Below are 13265 nucleotides of genomic sequence, written 5' to 3' on the forward strand. Positions count from 1 at the left end.
ATAGGACTGGTTTTCTTGAATTTGTTGCATATTCTGATTTCTGCCATGGCCTCCAGATTGGCCTGCTCTACCTCTGCCTCTACCTCTTCCAACATTTGAGTAGAAGACAGTTTCTTTTGAAGTTTCTCCTGAAGAAGATGCACCACCATTTCTCTGCTCTTCAGAAATTAGAAGAGCAATCAACTCCTCAAAATCAGGAAATTTTTTGTGGACGGCAATGGATGTCCGGAATTATGCATAATCCTTTCCTAGACCACCATTCAAGGTCACAGAAACTAAATCATCATCTTCCACTTGCGACCCAATGGAAGCAAGTGCATCTGCAATCTTCTTCACCTTCATGTGGTAGTCATTGATGCTCATATTTTCTCTGTGCACATTATGCAACTCCTACTTGAGTTGCATTTTCCTGGCTTGTGTATTTGTGTTATATATTTTTGTCAAAGTATCCCATGCCTCCTTCGGCATGCTTGCATCCTGAATATGCACAATCATAGCATCTAAAATACTGATAGACAGCTAGTACATAACTTTTCTAGCTCTTTCATGCTAGCCTTTAAATGCTTGTAACTCCTGTTGATTGGGAACATTAGAAATAACTGGTTCTTGTTCAGCTCCAGTAATGAACTCCCAATAGCCTTTTCCCTTAAGGAAATTCGTCATTCTAAACTTCCATGTTTGGAAGTTTTTCTTGTCAAGATTTTCAATGACAATTTGTGAAAGAGCATCAGACGCAATTACAGAACACTGCAAAAATATTCTCACTGCAAAAAACACAACTTCTGCCTCACCAAGGCAAATCTGCAAAACTGAGGAAAGTGGTATTTGACCATGCAGTCACTTCCTAGTGATGATTATGCATCAACAGGCAATAAGAATGATTCTATCACTCCCAATATCTCTGCACACAAGCATACGATGTAATTTCTGCAATAACTTTTCACTGACCTACAGAACAGTGGTCGCATAGCAAAAACAGGGCACTTTCCTAAGTGCCTGCGGAAAACTTCTGCCACCAAAACAGGCCTTGAAATGGCCTCGAATCAAAAACGAATCAAAAGAATAATTTCACCAGGGCTTTGCCCTATCCTGTAGCATATACTGCCCTCTTGCCACACCCCGAAGGGATCCCAATCTGAGATAGTGCACTCCTACACTTTCCGGCTGTGCTACCTATAGAGATTTGCTCCCAAACTTGAAAAAGGAAAGCAATACTGATCTCTTACCAAGACACTGCGAACTTGGTTTGATTTCTTGAGCTCCATACCACGAATCGAGCTCTGATACCATGTGAAGAGAGTGGGAGAGAAGTAAGGAGTCTCACTTGTAGCTTTCTCACATACACAATGGGGGAATACACACAAAGGTGAAGGCTGAAAACAGTTTTCTTCTTCTTAGTTGTGAAAGCCAAAAGAACTCTCTCTAAGTACAAAAGGAATAGGTGAACCCTATATGTGGGTCTCAAACCAAACTCAGCTAACCTAGGTGGCATACTAACTGAGCCACTAACTAGAGTACATAAAGATAGCTGTCATCACTCTATTATTCATGGGCGGTGTACCAACCGCAAGCATATCATGAGTGGAGCTCGATATCTCAACAGAAGATTCCAAGAGTAACTATTAAACCCAAGCCCATGAATGAAAAATTATAAGAGGAGAAACTATTAAACAAGAGCTAGCATAACTATATATGACAATGCCAAAGAGAGAATATAACATACCAGGGAATTTACATATATTAATAGCTCATTGCTTACAAAAATAGATTAGGTTTAGATACTAGACGTAATACCAAGTGAAAAATAGGGCCAATCATACGGGGGAATGAAAATTTATTATCATTCATAAGTAAGAGCGTGCGAAGGAAATGGGAAGAGAGAGAGAGAGAGAGAGAGAGAGAGTGTGTGTGTAGTGTCTGTGTGTGTGTGTGTGTGTGTGTGAGAGAGAGAGAGAGAGAGAGAGAGAGAGAGAGAGAGAGAGAAAATATGTGTGTGCGTGTGTGTGTGTGTGTGTGTGTGTGTGGCCCACCCCCAACCCAGAGGTAAGAAATATTTAGTTGACTTTTAGAAAGTGGTGTGTGTGTGTGTAGAAACCCCCTTCCTAATTATTTGTTGGCACTTTCCCCTATCCCACTTATTACCATGTGTAGGACCCCGTGGATGTTCTTGATAGCATGGTCAGTTATGCTCATGAGGGTCTCCTTATAAGTTGCACTCCTCTCACACCTTTATTCTTGCTATGCCTTCTACATAGTCTCATGACACCTTACTCTCAATTAGTCTAGCGACACCTTATGACTGCCTCCTTGCCTCTACTTTGTCGCCAACCTTCCACATGGCTGCACCTCCCTTTTGACTAGGAGCCATCTTGCCATCTCCTTGCATTGGATGCTCATCTCGCTAAGTGCTTTGTGTTTTTTACTTCATGCGGCTCACAGTGCGGGTTGGAACATTGTAGTATATTGCTCTTCTGTGGGCATTTATTAGGTTGCGTTAGTTTGGCATCCAACGGCACCTTCTCCCATCATTGGCATCCTAATGGCTCCTTCTCCCATCATTGGCATCCTGATGGGTCATTCTAAGTTATCGCATGTGGTGTAGCACCTTAGATCCACGATCCTTTATGGTGTGTGACAAATGATTGCAAGGATGGAGACTTTTGTGCATCTTCAGCTCCTTCATTTTCTATGCTTTCTTTTTCATGGCTACTCCTCACAAGTCACTCACAAGATCTTCTTCCAAGCCCTTTTGCTACCTTTCTTTCATCATCCCTACCATCTTTCTTATCCGTCTCTATGGTGTTTCTAACGTTTGTCACGGTTACACCTTCTTAGCTCTTGGTGCTGTCACAGATCCCCAACTGTGTATGCTTTTGCTTGTTAATTGTGGGTTGATTGACTAGACCATCACAGTGCACTTTAAGTTTCTCCTTTCATTCATTTTATCTTATGTTGGTCTTTACATATGGCCTCACTTTTGTACTCTTACTCTTGCCCTTGCACCTATAAGCTTCACCACTGACTCCCTTGTGATTACTGTGTGTTAGCTTGCAAACTGGCCTTATGGTTGCTCATTCTCCTTGGTCCCTATCTTCTACTCCCCAAGCAACCTTGAGAGCAAAGGTATTTGTGACAAATCCAAATCTATGAAATGATTCAAACCTCACAGTGACAGTAATGAATGAAAATTTACCAAACCATTCAAGGCCTTTACCAGCTGTTTTATATGTGTAGCTAGACAATACAGGTAGAGCAAATAAAAATCAAGTAATATTGGCTTACTTGTGGAGAAGGAAATTTAAAAATGTGAAGCTTGAATTCCTATTGGAAAGGAAAGGGAAAGGGAAATGTACCTTGGGACAAGAATGACAAAGCGAAGAAGGGAAGAACTTGTGGAGATGTGAAATGGCTTAGTGGATGATCTTCAGGTTGAAAATATGGTTGCATTGTTGGCATCAAGTGATTCGAATGATTTGCCACTTTGGATCGCAAAGGTGTTAGAAGTGAATAAGTAAAATGAAAAAACAGTCAGCATTGAGATGCATTGGTACTTCACAAAGTTCATTGATGCTGTTACTAGTCGTTACAATCCAGAGATGGTGGTATCACCAAACAAAGGATTAGAGGGATGAAGCCTAGTTGATACCTTTAGGATGTTAACATTGTAGATGCATTTGAGTTAACCACATTTGGAAATTTCTCCAAGAAGACACAAGATATAATTCACGGAGTTTGGAAAATCAAACTGTATTAGCTCATTCAAACTATGGTTTTTTTGTATTTACTCAAACTTTGCTGCTATAACAAGATGAGGTTTTTAACAAAATTTTGTATATGTCAAATGCAAAAAGACATTCTCTATAATTCTATGGTTCTAAGGAGTCTTAGTGTGAAAAAATTTCACATTGGTAAAAATAGCTTGTTTTTTTTACTTTTTTTGGGAATCTTTTCAAAAAATGCCCTTTATTTGTTGTTTCAAATGTAATGTTGTTGGTAGGAGTTGGTGAAGCCATCATTAGGCTATGAGCAAAATCACAGGCACAAATATTTGAGCATGTATAATTGGATACTAGCTTGAAAGACAACATCTAACTAGATGGTGTATGTTGGGCTTGAGGTCCAAAGTAGGAGTACAAGGTATGGAGGAAGCTAGCAAGCCTTGAAGGGGGAAATGGGAGGTTGGAGAAAGATTAGCAAATAGGAGAGGAATGGCAAGGAAGATGGAGAAGGGAGAGAGGAGGGATGAAGGGTTAGTGGGGAATTAAAGAATGCATCGTCATAAGGCCATGCATGCCATCCAAGTGATGGATGGTCCACTAATATGTGGTAATCATCCATGCGACTACCACCTCGTGCAGGCAGTTTACATTAGATGCCTGACTCGCACCTTAGGAATTTGAGGTGCCACTTTGTTCAGTGTGTAGCTTTCTCTCTCTCGCAACTCAATTGTATGAATTGAAAGAGTGCATAGTCGGTTGGTCATCTTCGGATGTGTGTGCACCGACTCTAGAAGCTATAAAATTTATAAGAATGCAAGGTGCCGAAACCTCTATGGCCTTAAAAGCAAGAGTAGTTGAGCTTACCACTTATGGTTTGTTTCCATGCCACCTAGGTGCGCGCACCCAGGTGCATGATAGCGATGGGTAGAGTGGTCCACAACCAGATCCTTGGGTGCCTCCATGGGTTGGATTGGCCACCGATGGCTTGCAGATCGGTATCACGCACCTAGGTCTGTGCACCTAGGTGACGTGGAAGTAGGACCTTAAATGCAATAAAAAGATTAACACTTAACATATCATTATTTATTAGCACCCTTTTAAAGTGGCTCAACTTGATTGAAAGCAAAAGCGAAGCTCGGTCAAATAAAAAGAGGGGCATCGGCCCATATTAGTGAAGAAACCAAAGACTCTTGGTAGGGCTCTAAGGCCAGCAAAGGTACCCCGCCATAAGTATCTTGAGAAGGCAAGAGAGATTTAATGATTAAAGAAGGAGGACGGGGTTCCATAAAGGAGGAAAACATTGAAAGTGGGGGAGCACTCATGGGGGAACATGGTACTAGAGGCGGAGGTACAAAGCGTTAGTTATTTAGGGAAGTTAGGGGGAGGGGTGGGATTAACGGGGTTAGGACTTGGGGTCTGGATTGAGGAGGGACGGAGACACCAGGAGATGGGAGAGGACACGTGGCGGGTGATTTGAAATTGTGAGGTTTGCGGCTGTAGAGCCGGCGACGGTGGCCGGCCGGCGGGCAGGCCGGCCGCCGGATTTCGGGCAGCGAATGGACGGCCGGATTTCAAGGACAGCTCCGATTTTATCGACTTTCAACGTTTGAGAATTTGATATATAAATATATAATTAAACTTTCTACTGATCTTCATCTTCTCCACGACCACCATCAACCTTCTCGTTGTTGTGTATCGTCGTCACCCTGCTCCCTCGCCCTCGCCCCAGCCTTCGCCTTCGCTCCCTCCTCCTCCTCCTTTCGAATTTCTTCTCTTTATATCCCCACCTTGCTTTTTGCTATTGTTTCTTGCCGCCTCGACTCCCTCCCCTTGCTCCATCTTCTCGCTCTGTCTCCCCTTTTGCAGCTTGCCGCAGCTCCTGCTTCCCCCTCATTGCAATCTCCACCCCTCACGAGCTCCTCCTTTTCTTCTCTTTGTTGAGCTCTTCGCCCCTTCATAGATCCTCACCACTCACGCTTCAGTCCCCCACTTCCACTTGCTGTAGAGGGTGTAGCACAAGCACAATTAGAGAGCTCCTCCCTCATCGCCGCTCGCCGCTCTCCTCCACCCCTCACCTACGCCTTTGCTTGACTCGTCAATCCTTTGAGCGCTTGACCCCTTGACAGATCCTCAGGAGTGGCCCATCTGCTCGTGATCAAGCAGTCCAAGGAAAGCACAATTACAGAGCGAGAGAGGCAGTTCGACGAAACCACAATTAGAGAGCGTCAAGAAGCCACTTCCTGTAGATGGTGTAGCTCAAGACGAGAGGCAGAAAGTAGAGAGGATAACTGAGCGGCAGGAGCCGTTGCTTACCTCCCCTGACGCAGATCGTATCTCAAGTTCCAGTTGAAAGAAGGCATAGTTGCTATATACAGTGAGGGATTTCCGAAGTAGTGACTGATCAGCGAGAGTCCTGCCTAATGGGAAAAGTGCGTTTCCAATTATGGCTCCACAAGCTCAACAACATCCGCATCAAAGGCTTCCAGCACAAGCGTCGATCGCCAGACGGCCCCCTCAGCCTTCCTCGAAGCCCCTACTTCAAATGCGGCTCGCCCAACTTCAGTTGTCGCTCACCGCAGATCCTAAGGAGATCAGGTTGTCGAGAGCCTAACGTTCTTCGTTCCCCTGTAAACCACAAAGCCTTGGATATCACTTACCCTGCTTCCCCCAGGAGAGCTTCTCTATCACTCTCCCCACGGATGTCCCCTCTCCGGTCAACCGGTCTTCTGAATTCGCCAGTAGCCTTTCCTGTAATCCCTAGATCTCCCATTCATGCAGGCTCCCTGGAATTGGCCCTCTCTACCAACAGACGCGGTAGTGCAATTTCTAGGGAAGATACGGTGGTGTCTGTGGGTTGCGGGTGCCGACCTCCGCTTGCGTCTTCTTTCAGGAAAGCAAAAGAAAATCTTCAAGCAATTAGCGCTAGTCTCAAATCAGACGACTATGACAGGCGCTCAAAGAGAACAGGTAACTTTGTGGGAGAGGATCGAAGTGCATCGTGGGACTCTGGAGAGACCTGGGAAAAGGCAGATGCATGGAACGTATCGGGTAAAGTTGATAATGACGTTATGCCAAAGAAGGTTGTGCTGAAGAAGGAGAAGGGTGGGAGTAAATCTAAGGTTATGGAGGCTCAGCTGGCAAAGCATGATGCGGTTAAATCTTGCGAGGAGAAATCGAAGCCTTCGCAGGCACCCAACGTTGCTAGCACTGACTTAGCCAAGTCGAGGAGGAGTCTGAAGACTGTCTACAATCCAGGTGGCAAAGTTCCCCCACCGAATGCAAGTGGTCACACCGTCCGGTTGAGCACGTCTTCAGCGGACGGCGTATTGGACGCATGTTCGGTTTCCTGGGATAAAGAGTATTCATCCTTCACGAGCGACGATACTTTCCTCTCTTCCTTCGAACGAGGACGGCCGAGCCATTCTTCCAATTCAAGTTCCGAGCCCTTTGAGAGGAATCACGTGACATCTTTCGATAGATTGTTGAAGGAAGCTCGGCAAGCAGGCCACTCACTGTACGATGGTAGCATTGGCAGGCCGTCGAATGCAAGTGGAAAGTCTTCTAAGAAAGATGGAAATGTCGAGGGGATGGAGAAAAGGGCCGGATTCAGATCATCGTCCTCGCCAGCAGAGCTTGAGAGTTTGCTCGAGGATACCGCCAGGCTTGCACCGAAGGGCGGGTGTTGCGAAGAGACCGAGGACAGCTCGGCGGCGTTCAGCAGGGCAAGTTCAATGCCCAGGGATCAGGGGGCGAGATTTCCTTACTCGTGCTGCCAGGAGGAATCGTGTAGCTCGGCGTGCACGACTGATCTGGAGGCGAATGCGAAGGGATGGACTGAGCGGTCGCTTCTCGGACTCGGGAGGATGGGCGAGAAGAAGGGTTGCGAGGAAGCAGCTGGAGGCAAGAGCACCGCAGAAGGCGGGCAGATGCGGGTGCAGGGAGGGGACACGAGCTCGTCGGATCAGCAGGGGAGCACGCCGAGGTCAGGGGAGAGGAGGAGGAGGCCGAATGCAAGGAACGGGAGGCGGAGTAGAGGAGGGGCGGGGGGGAGTGCAGCGATACGAAGGAGGGCGCAGCTGCAAGCGAGGTGGAAGCTAAGCGAGCAACAAATTCAGTGGCAATCAGGGGACGACGAGAGCGCAGCATCGAGCGATGCAACGATGGGGAGTCGAAGGAAGGCGAAATCAATGACGGAGAGATCATCGACTCTATCGACGATGGCGAAAGATGATGATCAACAAGAGCTTCCCGAGATGAGCAAGAAGGTGCAATCGAAGGGGAGGGTGACGGGAAGTGTGGCGGTGGTGAAATGTTCGAGGGATCCGTTCGTCGACTTCAGGGATTCAATGGTGGACATGATTCTTCAGAAGCAGATTTTCTCAGCTCCTGATCTCGAAGAGCTTCTTCAATGCTTCCTCTCTCTCAATTCGCCGGAGCATCACGGCACCATCATCCGCGCTTTCACTGAGGTCTGGTCTCAAGTTTTCGACAGCCTTCATCATTCATCCACCAATCGTAGCTCCGGCTTTTCATCTTGTTCGTAGCTCCTTGATCATCAGCTAGTTCCGTTGTAGAATTCTGTTGTGGAATTCTGGAGTTGCCGCCGCCACAGCTTCCGACCTTTGTTCTGTTTGTCTCCGTCGACTCATTCGTCGCATTTCTGCGACACTCGTTTGTTCGTTGCAAAAGTGCTTGTTTTCAAGCACCAGTTCTTTCAAAATAGAGCGTCGGATAATGGATTTGTTGTAAGTCAAAGAGAAGCCCATAGAATAATTGCTTTCACTGCCGGATCCTTGCCGGGTTTGTTGGGTTCGAATACGAGTTCCGTTGACGAATCTATCAATTCGTTCTGCACGCCTTGCATTTGTTATGCGAATTGCCGGAACATGCATCTCTTCCGGGAGCACCGCCGTTCTTCGCATGCTGCATGGATGCAAGCACGATTTCTTGTATAAGAGTCTTGGTAGCAGCAATGCTCGCAGAATAAGAATATATGCTCGACGCTCGTCGGAGTTTCCTGTATACGAAAGAGATAGCAACGGCTTCGATGGTGGCATTTTGGTCTTGTCGTGGCTGATAGAATTAATCAAATGGAGGGTTCGTTGACGATCTAAATTCTAATTGCTCGTTCTGTATAGTCGCCCACGTTGCCGGTAATTTGAATTATTTCTCCGGAAGCCGCGATGAAACGCGATGAAGAAACTTCAGAAAAATTCAAGAGTCAAAAAGTTCATCAAGTTCTTGAGAATTTCGAGAGAGCACGTCGCGACGTCTGTAATGGTCAGGAACTTTTAAAGAGAGGCAACTTAGGCAAGTATAAATTTCAGGCAAGCGAGCTAAAAGATTGAATAGAATCATGAATGATTCTTAATATTAATGAGTTTGCCTGCTGCTAAAAACTTCCATGTCCTGCTGCTAAAAACTTCCATGTCAGTTATAAGAAGCTCTCATAAATTTTATAACTTGTTCGTCAGTCAATGCTCATGACTATAACCCGAGAATAACTTCTGAGACGTCATTAATAGAAGCGGTTTTAGTATTTACCGCAATTAGCAATAGAGAATGTTTTTGTGATTTTCATGAAGTATGAGTCATAATTTTTTATTCCTCGTTCTGAGTTTCGTAAAGATCACGCCAGCCCCCTACACATTTATTGGGATGAGGAATCTGCCTACGCTACTTCACTCGAAAATTTCACATGAGCTTCATGTGTGACTCCTTGTTGCCACGTTTTGAGAAATGAGGAAGGATATTTTATAGACCAATAACCAAAAGGTAGTACAACATGAGTAGGCTCAATGCACCACTAGGGGATGGGTCTAGAGCACTCAAGGGACTCTAGAGTAGTGAGTTATCCTCACAAGTCATCAACTTCAAAGGTTCAGGTTGAGGTCTTTGAATTCAATGCACACCCAATACCAATCGGCACATGCAAGGCGAAGGGATGTATCATGTGAGAGACAAGCTTCTTACATCATCAACATGTTTTAGGTATGCTCCATTGTAATAGGTCCCCAAGTTGAAAAGAATTTTAAAATGTATGGATGGGAGGGGTGGAAAGGAAAGAGGAAGGTAATGAGGAACTACCTCTATTTATGAGGGGAGTGTACCCTCCCCTCTTAAAATCGTTATACTTCTTTTAGAATGCCTTCATGTATTGTAAGAGCTTGTGTGAGGATATTCGAGGTGAAATTTCAAAACTATATCTTTCACCTTAGCTTAACTAGGATACTCCATGTTTTCACATAAGAAATCAATTGGATTTCTCAATAGGAAAACAAAGGCCTTTTAAATCCTTTTCTCTCTTAAGGAGAGGTTTGGGGGAAGATGATGGGAGAACCTTGGAGCATTCGATTAGATTTGAGCAATCTGTACCATTGAATACCTTTTTCCGTGCAGACAAACTTCCTCCCTCTTGCTCGATTCAGTTAGTGATTGATGTCCATGCCTTTTTGTGTAAGAATGTCCCCAAATCTAATCAACAACAAATCACTCACCCAAGGAGCATACATCTTCACCACAATATCATCGACGTAGTTTGCTCACCTTGATTCCTGATCATGTCAACACGCGGCGATGATGCTTCGATACTGTACTGTAGTCAATTCATCTCCTTTTTTGTTACGCCTTGTAGAGTTCCATTAGAGCACTGTAATTTCTTCTAATTGCCTTCATCATAAACGACCCGGCATGGGGCACTTACTCCATACTTTGGATACTTCTACCCTTGCTCCCCTTGCAGCCACCCTATCTCCATCTCCATCGCTACTTGGCTCTTATGGAGATCCAAGACCCTTCTAAATGGGCCAATCTCTTGCCCAACTCTTTCGGTCTGTCGTTCATTGGAGAAACCCTGCAACTCGTTGCCGAATCAAGGAAGAAACTTTGTGACTTCTCATAGGAACGTCACCAAAGGTCCACCCTTTTCTCTATGCTTGAGCCTTCTTTTACAACAATTCTCTATACAATAAGGCACTTCTAATGTCCAATTCCTCCATTGCGCACTCTATGCTTGCGCCGTCTTTGACGATAATTCTCTCTACAATAAGGCACTTCTAATGTCGAATTCCTCCATTGCGCACTCAATTCTAAGACGACCCTTACTGCAGGAAAATTTCTATTGATGGCTTTGGATTGATGTGACAGCTATGGGTTGATGCATGAAAGAGATTGAGGAGCGAGAAGCATTCATAAAAGAGATTGAGGGGATGAGCTGCGATATACAAGAACCAAGTGCACTGTGGCTTAGCACAGGTTGCACACTAGTATCCTTTATCCTTAGGTTCAAGTATATGTATATATTTACCTTTTTAAGATACAATGCCTTTAGATTACGTAGCTTGGAAGTATAGATGAACAAACTAATGAAGGAATCTGATGGAGCAATGTATTGGGTTTGTAACATAAACTCCTTTCTCAAAACCACCACGTAATCTCAAACGTGTTACAAGAGAAAAGGATGTTCATGTCAACAATCTATACTAGTGTCCACCTCACAATAGCAAGTCCAATGTGTAAAAGGTTTCATCATGGCTCAATGTTCTAGCCTCATCTTTCATTCCTCAACCAGCGATGATTGCAAATTTTGTTGCCTTACTAGCTATCATCAAAGTTGCTCTACTAGAGGTTGCTATGGCAAATGGAATCATCATGAGATTAATTGTGGATGCTTTATCATCACCCATGACACTATTGCCCCAAGGAAAAGGAAGGTAGGCTATGATTTGTTGGGAAGTATTACTTCATTCAAGAAGAGTGATCTAAGTTAAACTTGATGGAGATACATCCCCTGAAATACACTCCCTCCCCTCGTGACCCCATAACCACGTAGGCCATCTACTCACTTGGAAGCCCCACTTCCCTTTTGGCTAGGCTCCTCTAATCTCCCCCTCTCTTGGTGGGCCTTAAAGCTCACATAGAATTTTCCCTCCAAATGAAATTTCCTAACTCTCCCCATGAGCCCAAACGCCTCCCAAAAGTCTTCTCAAATTATCCCCATTTACACATGCTCTTTGTTTTTTTTTAAAGTGCTTTGAACCGAGACAAACATTTTTCCTCCTCTCAAAATATTTGTGCATCCAAGCCTTTTGTGTGAGTGAAACTGCTCTTCTTATGGCATAGGATTGTGATGAACCTTTTCTTCCTCTTTGCTTACTCCCTTCATTTCTAAGATGGTGAAATAATCACCTTCTCTTAGTCCAAAAATATCACCTCGATCTTGTGTATGTCACAATTTGAAGGACAAATACACACACACACACACACACACACACACACATGCACGCATATGCATGCATGCACATTCACACACACATTCACACACACACACACACACACACACACACACACACACACACACACACACACACACACACACACACACACACACACACACACACACAGATCACAATGCAACATTGTGCAACCACCGAAAAAAAACATTTTGTGTTGGCAAGGAGTGGCACCCATTCGGTGTGGGTTGATCGCTTCATGGCTTGAGCATTTACATGTGCAAAGAGTTGGGTGGGGGGGGTGGTATCAATGTAGGTGTTAAGCAAAGGAGGTGTGACATGAGTGTTGGTGTTTGTTCCAAGTACTAGCCAACACATCCAAAGAACTCCCAAACCAAGCAGGCGTACTAGGGAAATCAACCTAGATTGAGCACTGCCTAATCACAAATTCATCAATGCTAAAAGTGAAGGAGGAGGTTTGTATTATTGTGACACCTATCATCTAAAATAGATCTCTCTATTTTCCAAGAAATTACTATAACCAAATATAATTTGACTCATTAAAAATCATTGATCTCTGAAAAAATCAATAGAGATTGAAAATATATAGTTTGTTTCTTTTTTAGCAATAATTTGTGTCTACTATAGAAAAATAAATACCTCTAAAGATAATTATAAAATTTTGGTCAATAAAGTGCATTAGCTTTTCTAACACAAACGAAAAGGTCATACAATGATGAAATCAATATTTTTTATTCAAGCTACTTTGAAACTGTATAGTTTGAAACCACACCATCTAGTTTGAAAATACACCCTGTACTTTGAAATTATTGGTCATTTGGAACTTCTTCTTGTTAGAAATATAGGACAAATGCAAGAGGTTGGGCGATGCTAAAATTGATCCACTATTACAAACCATGATTTAGAAGGCCAAAATGCTAGCATTATAGATAGGAGTACCAAGTAGAATCACCCAATTCTATGTAGAGCACAACTCGTGTTATCTTGTACTCTCTTAATCAAAGCTAGCATCATTGGAGACTTAAACCCCCCCCCCCCAAAAAAAGAGAAAAAAGGTAACAGGTGAAGAGAAGAGGAAAAAACATTTTTCAAGTTCCATTTTCTCACTTCATCTCGATGCATTAACGAGCTAGTCAAGGATTTCATTTTTTCCTTTTTTTTTTGGGGGGGGGGGTAGACTTGCCCATCAATGCTATCATGGATGAAGCGTGCAAACAACACTTAAAAATATCTTTTTGGGTTGAGCTGGTCTTCACCCAATTCTTTTTTCTCTTCTTTTTTTATGGTTTGTACA

At 44.0% G+C, this 13265-nt stretch overlaps 1 protein-coding gene across 1 annotated transcript; it reads left to right on the forward strand.

Annotated features, from left to right (window-relative positions):
- Positions 1-6139: 6139 nt before the first annotated feature.
- LOC147886668 (uncharacterized) lies at positions 6140-8622 on the forward strand. Its single transcript, XM_087395296.1, has one exon. The coding sequence runs from the start codon at positions 6140-6142 to the stop codon at positions 8261-8263; it is 2124 nt and encodes a 707-aa protein (XP_087251422.1). The 3' UTR covers positions 8264-8622.
- The last annotated feature ends 4643 nt before the right edge of the window (positions 8623-13265 follow it).

This window comes from Dipteris shenzhenensis, chromosome 24 (assembly GCF_047967505.1).
Source record: "Dipteris shenzhenensis isolate YYH24624 ecotype China chromosome 24, Dip_SZ_1.0, whole genome shotgun sequence".
Taxonomy (NCBI): Eukaryota; Viridiplantae; Streptophyta; class Polypodiopsida; order Gleicheniales; family Dipteridaceae; genus Dipteris; species Dipteris shenzhenensis.

What these genes read in the sequence shown, in the direction of transcription:
- LOC147886668 (XM_087395296.1), top strand. Translation starts at nt 6,140, where the DNA reads ATGGGAAAAGTGCGTTTCCAATTATGGCTCCACAAGCTCAACAACATC.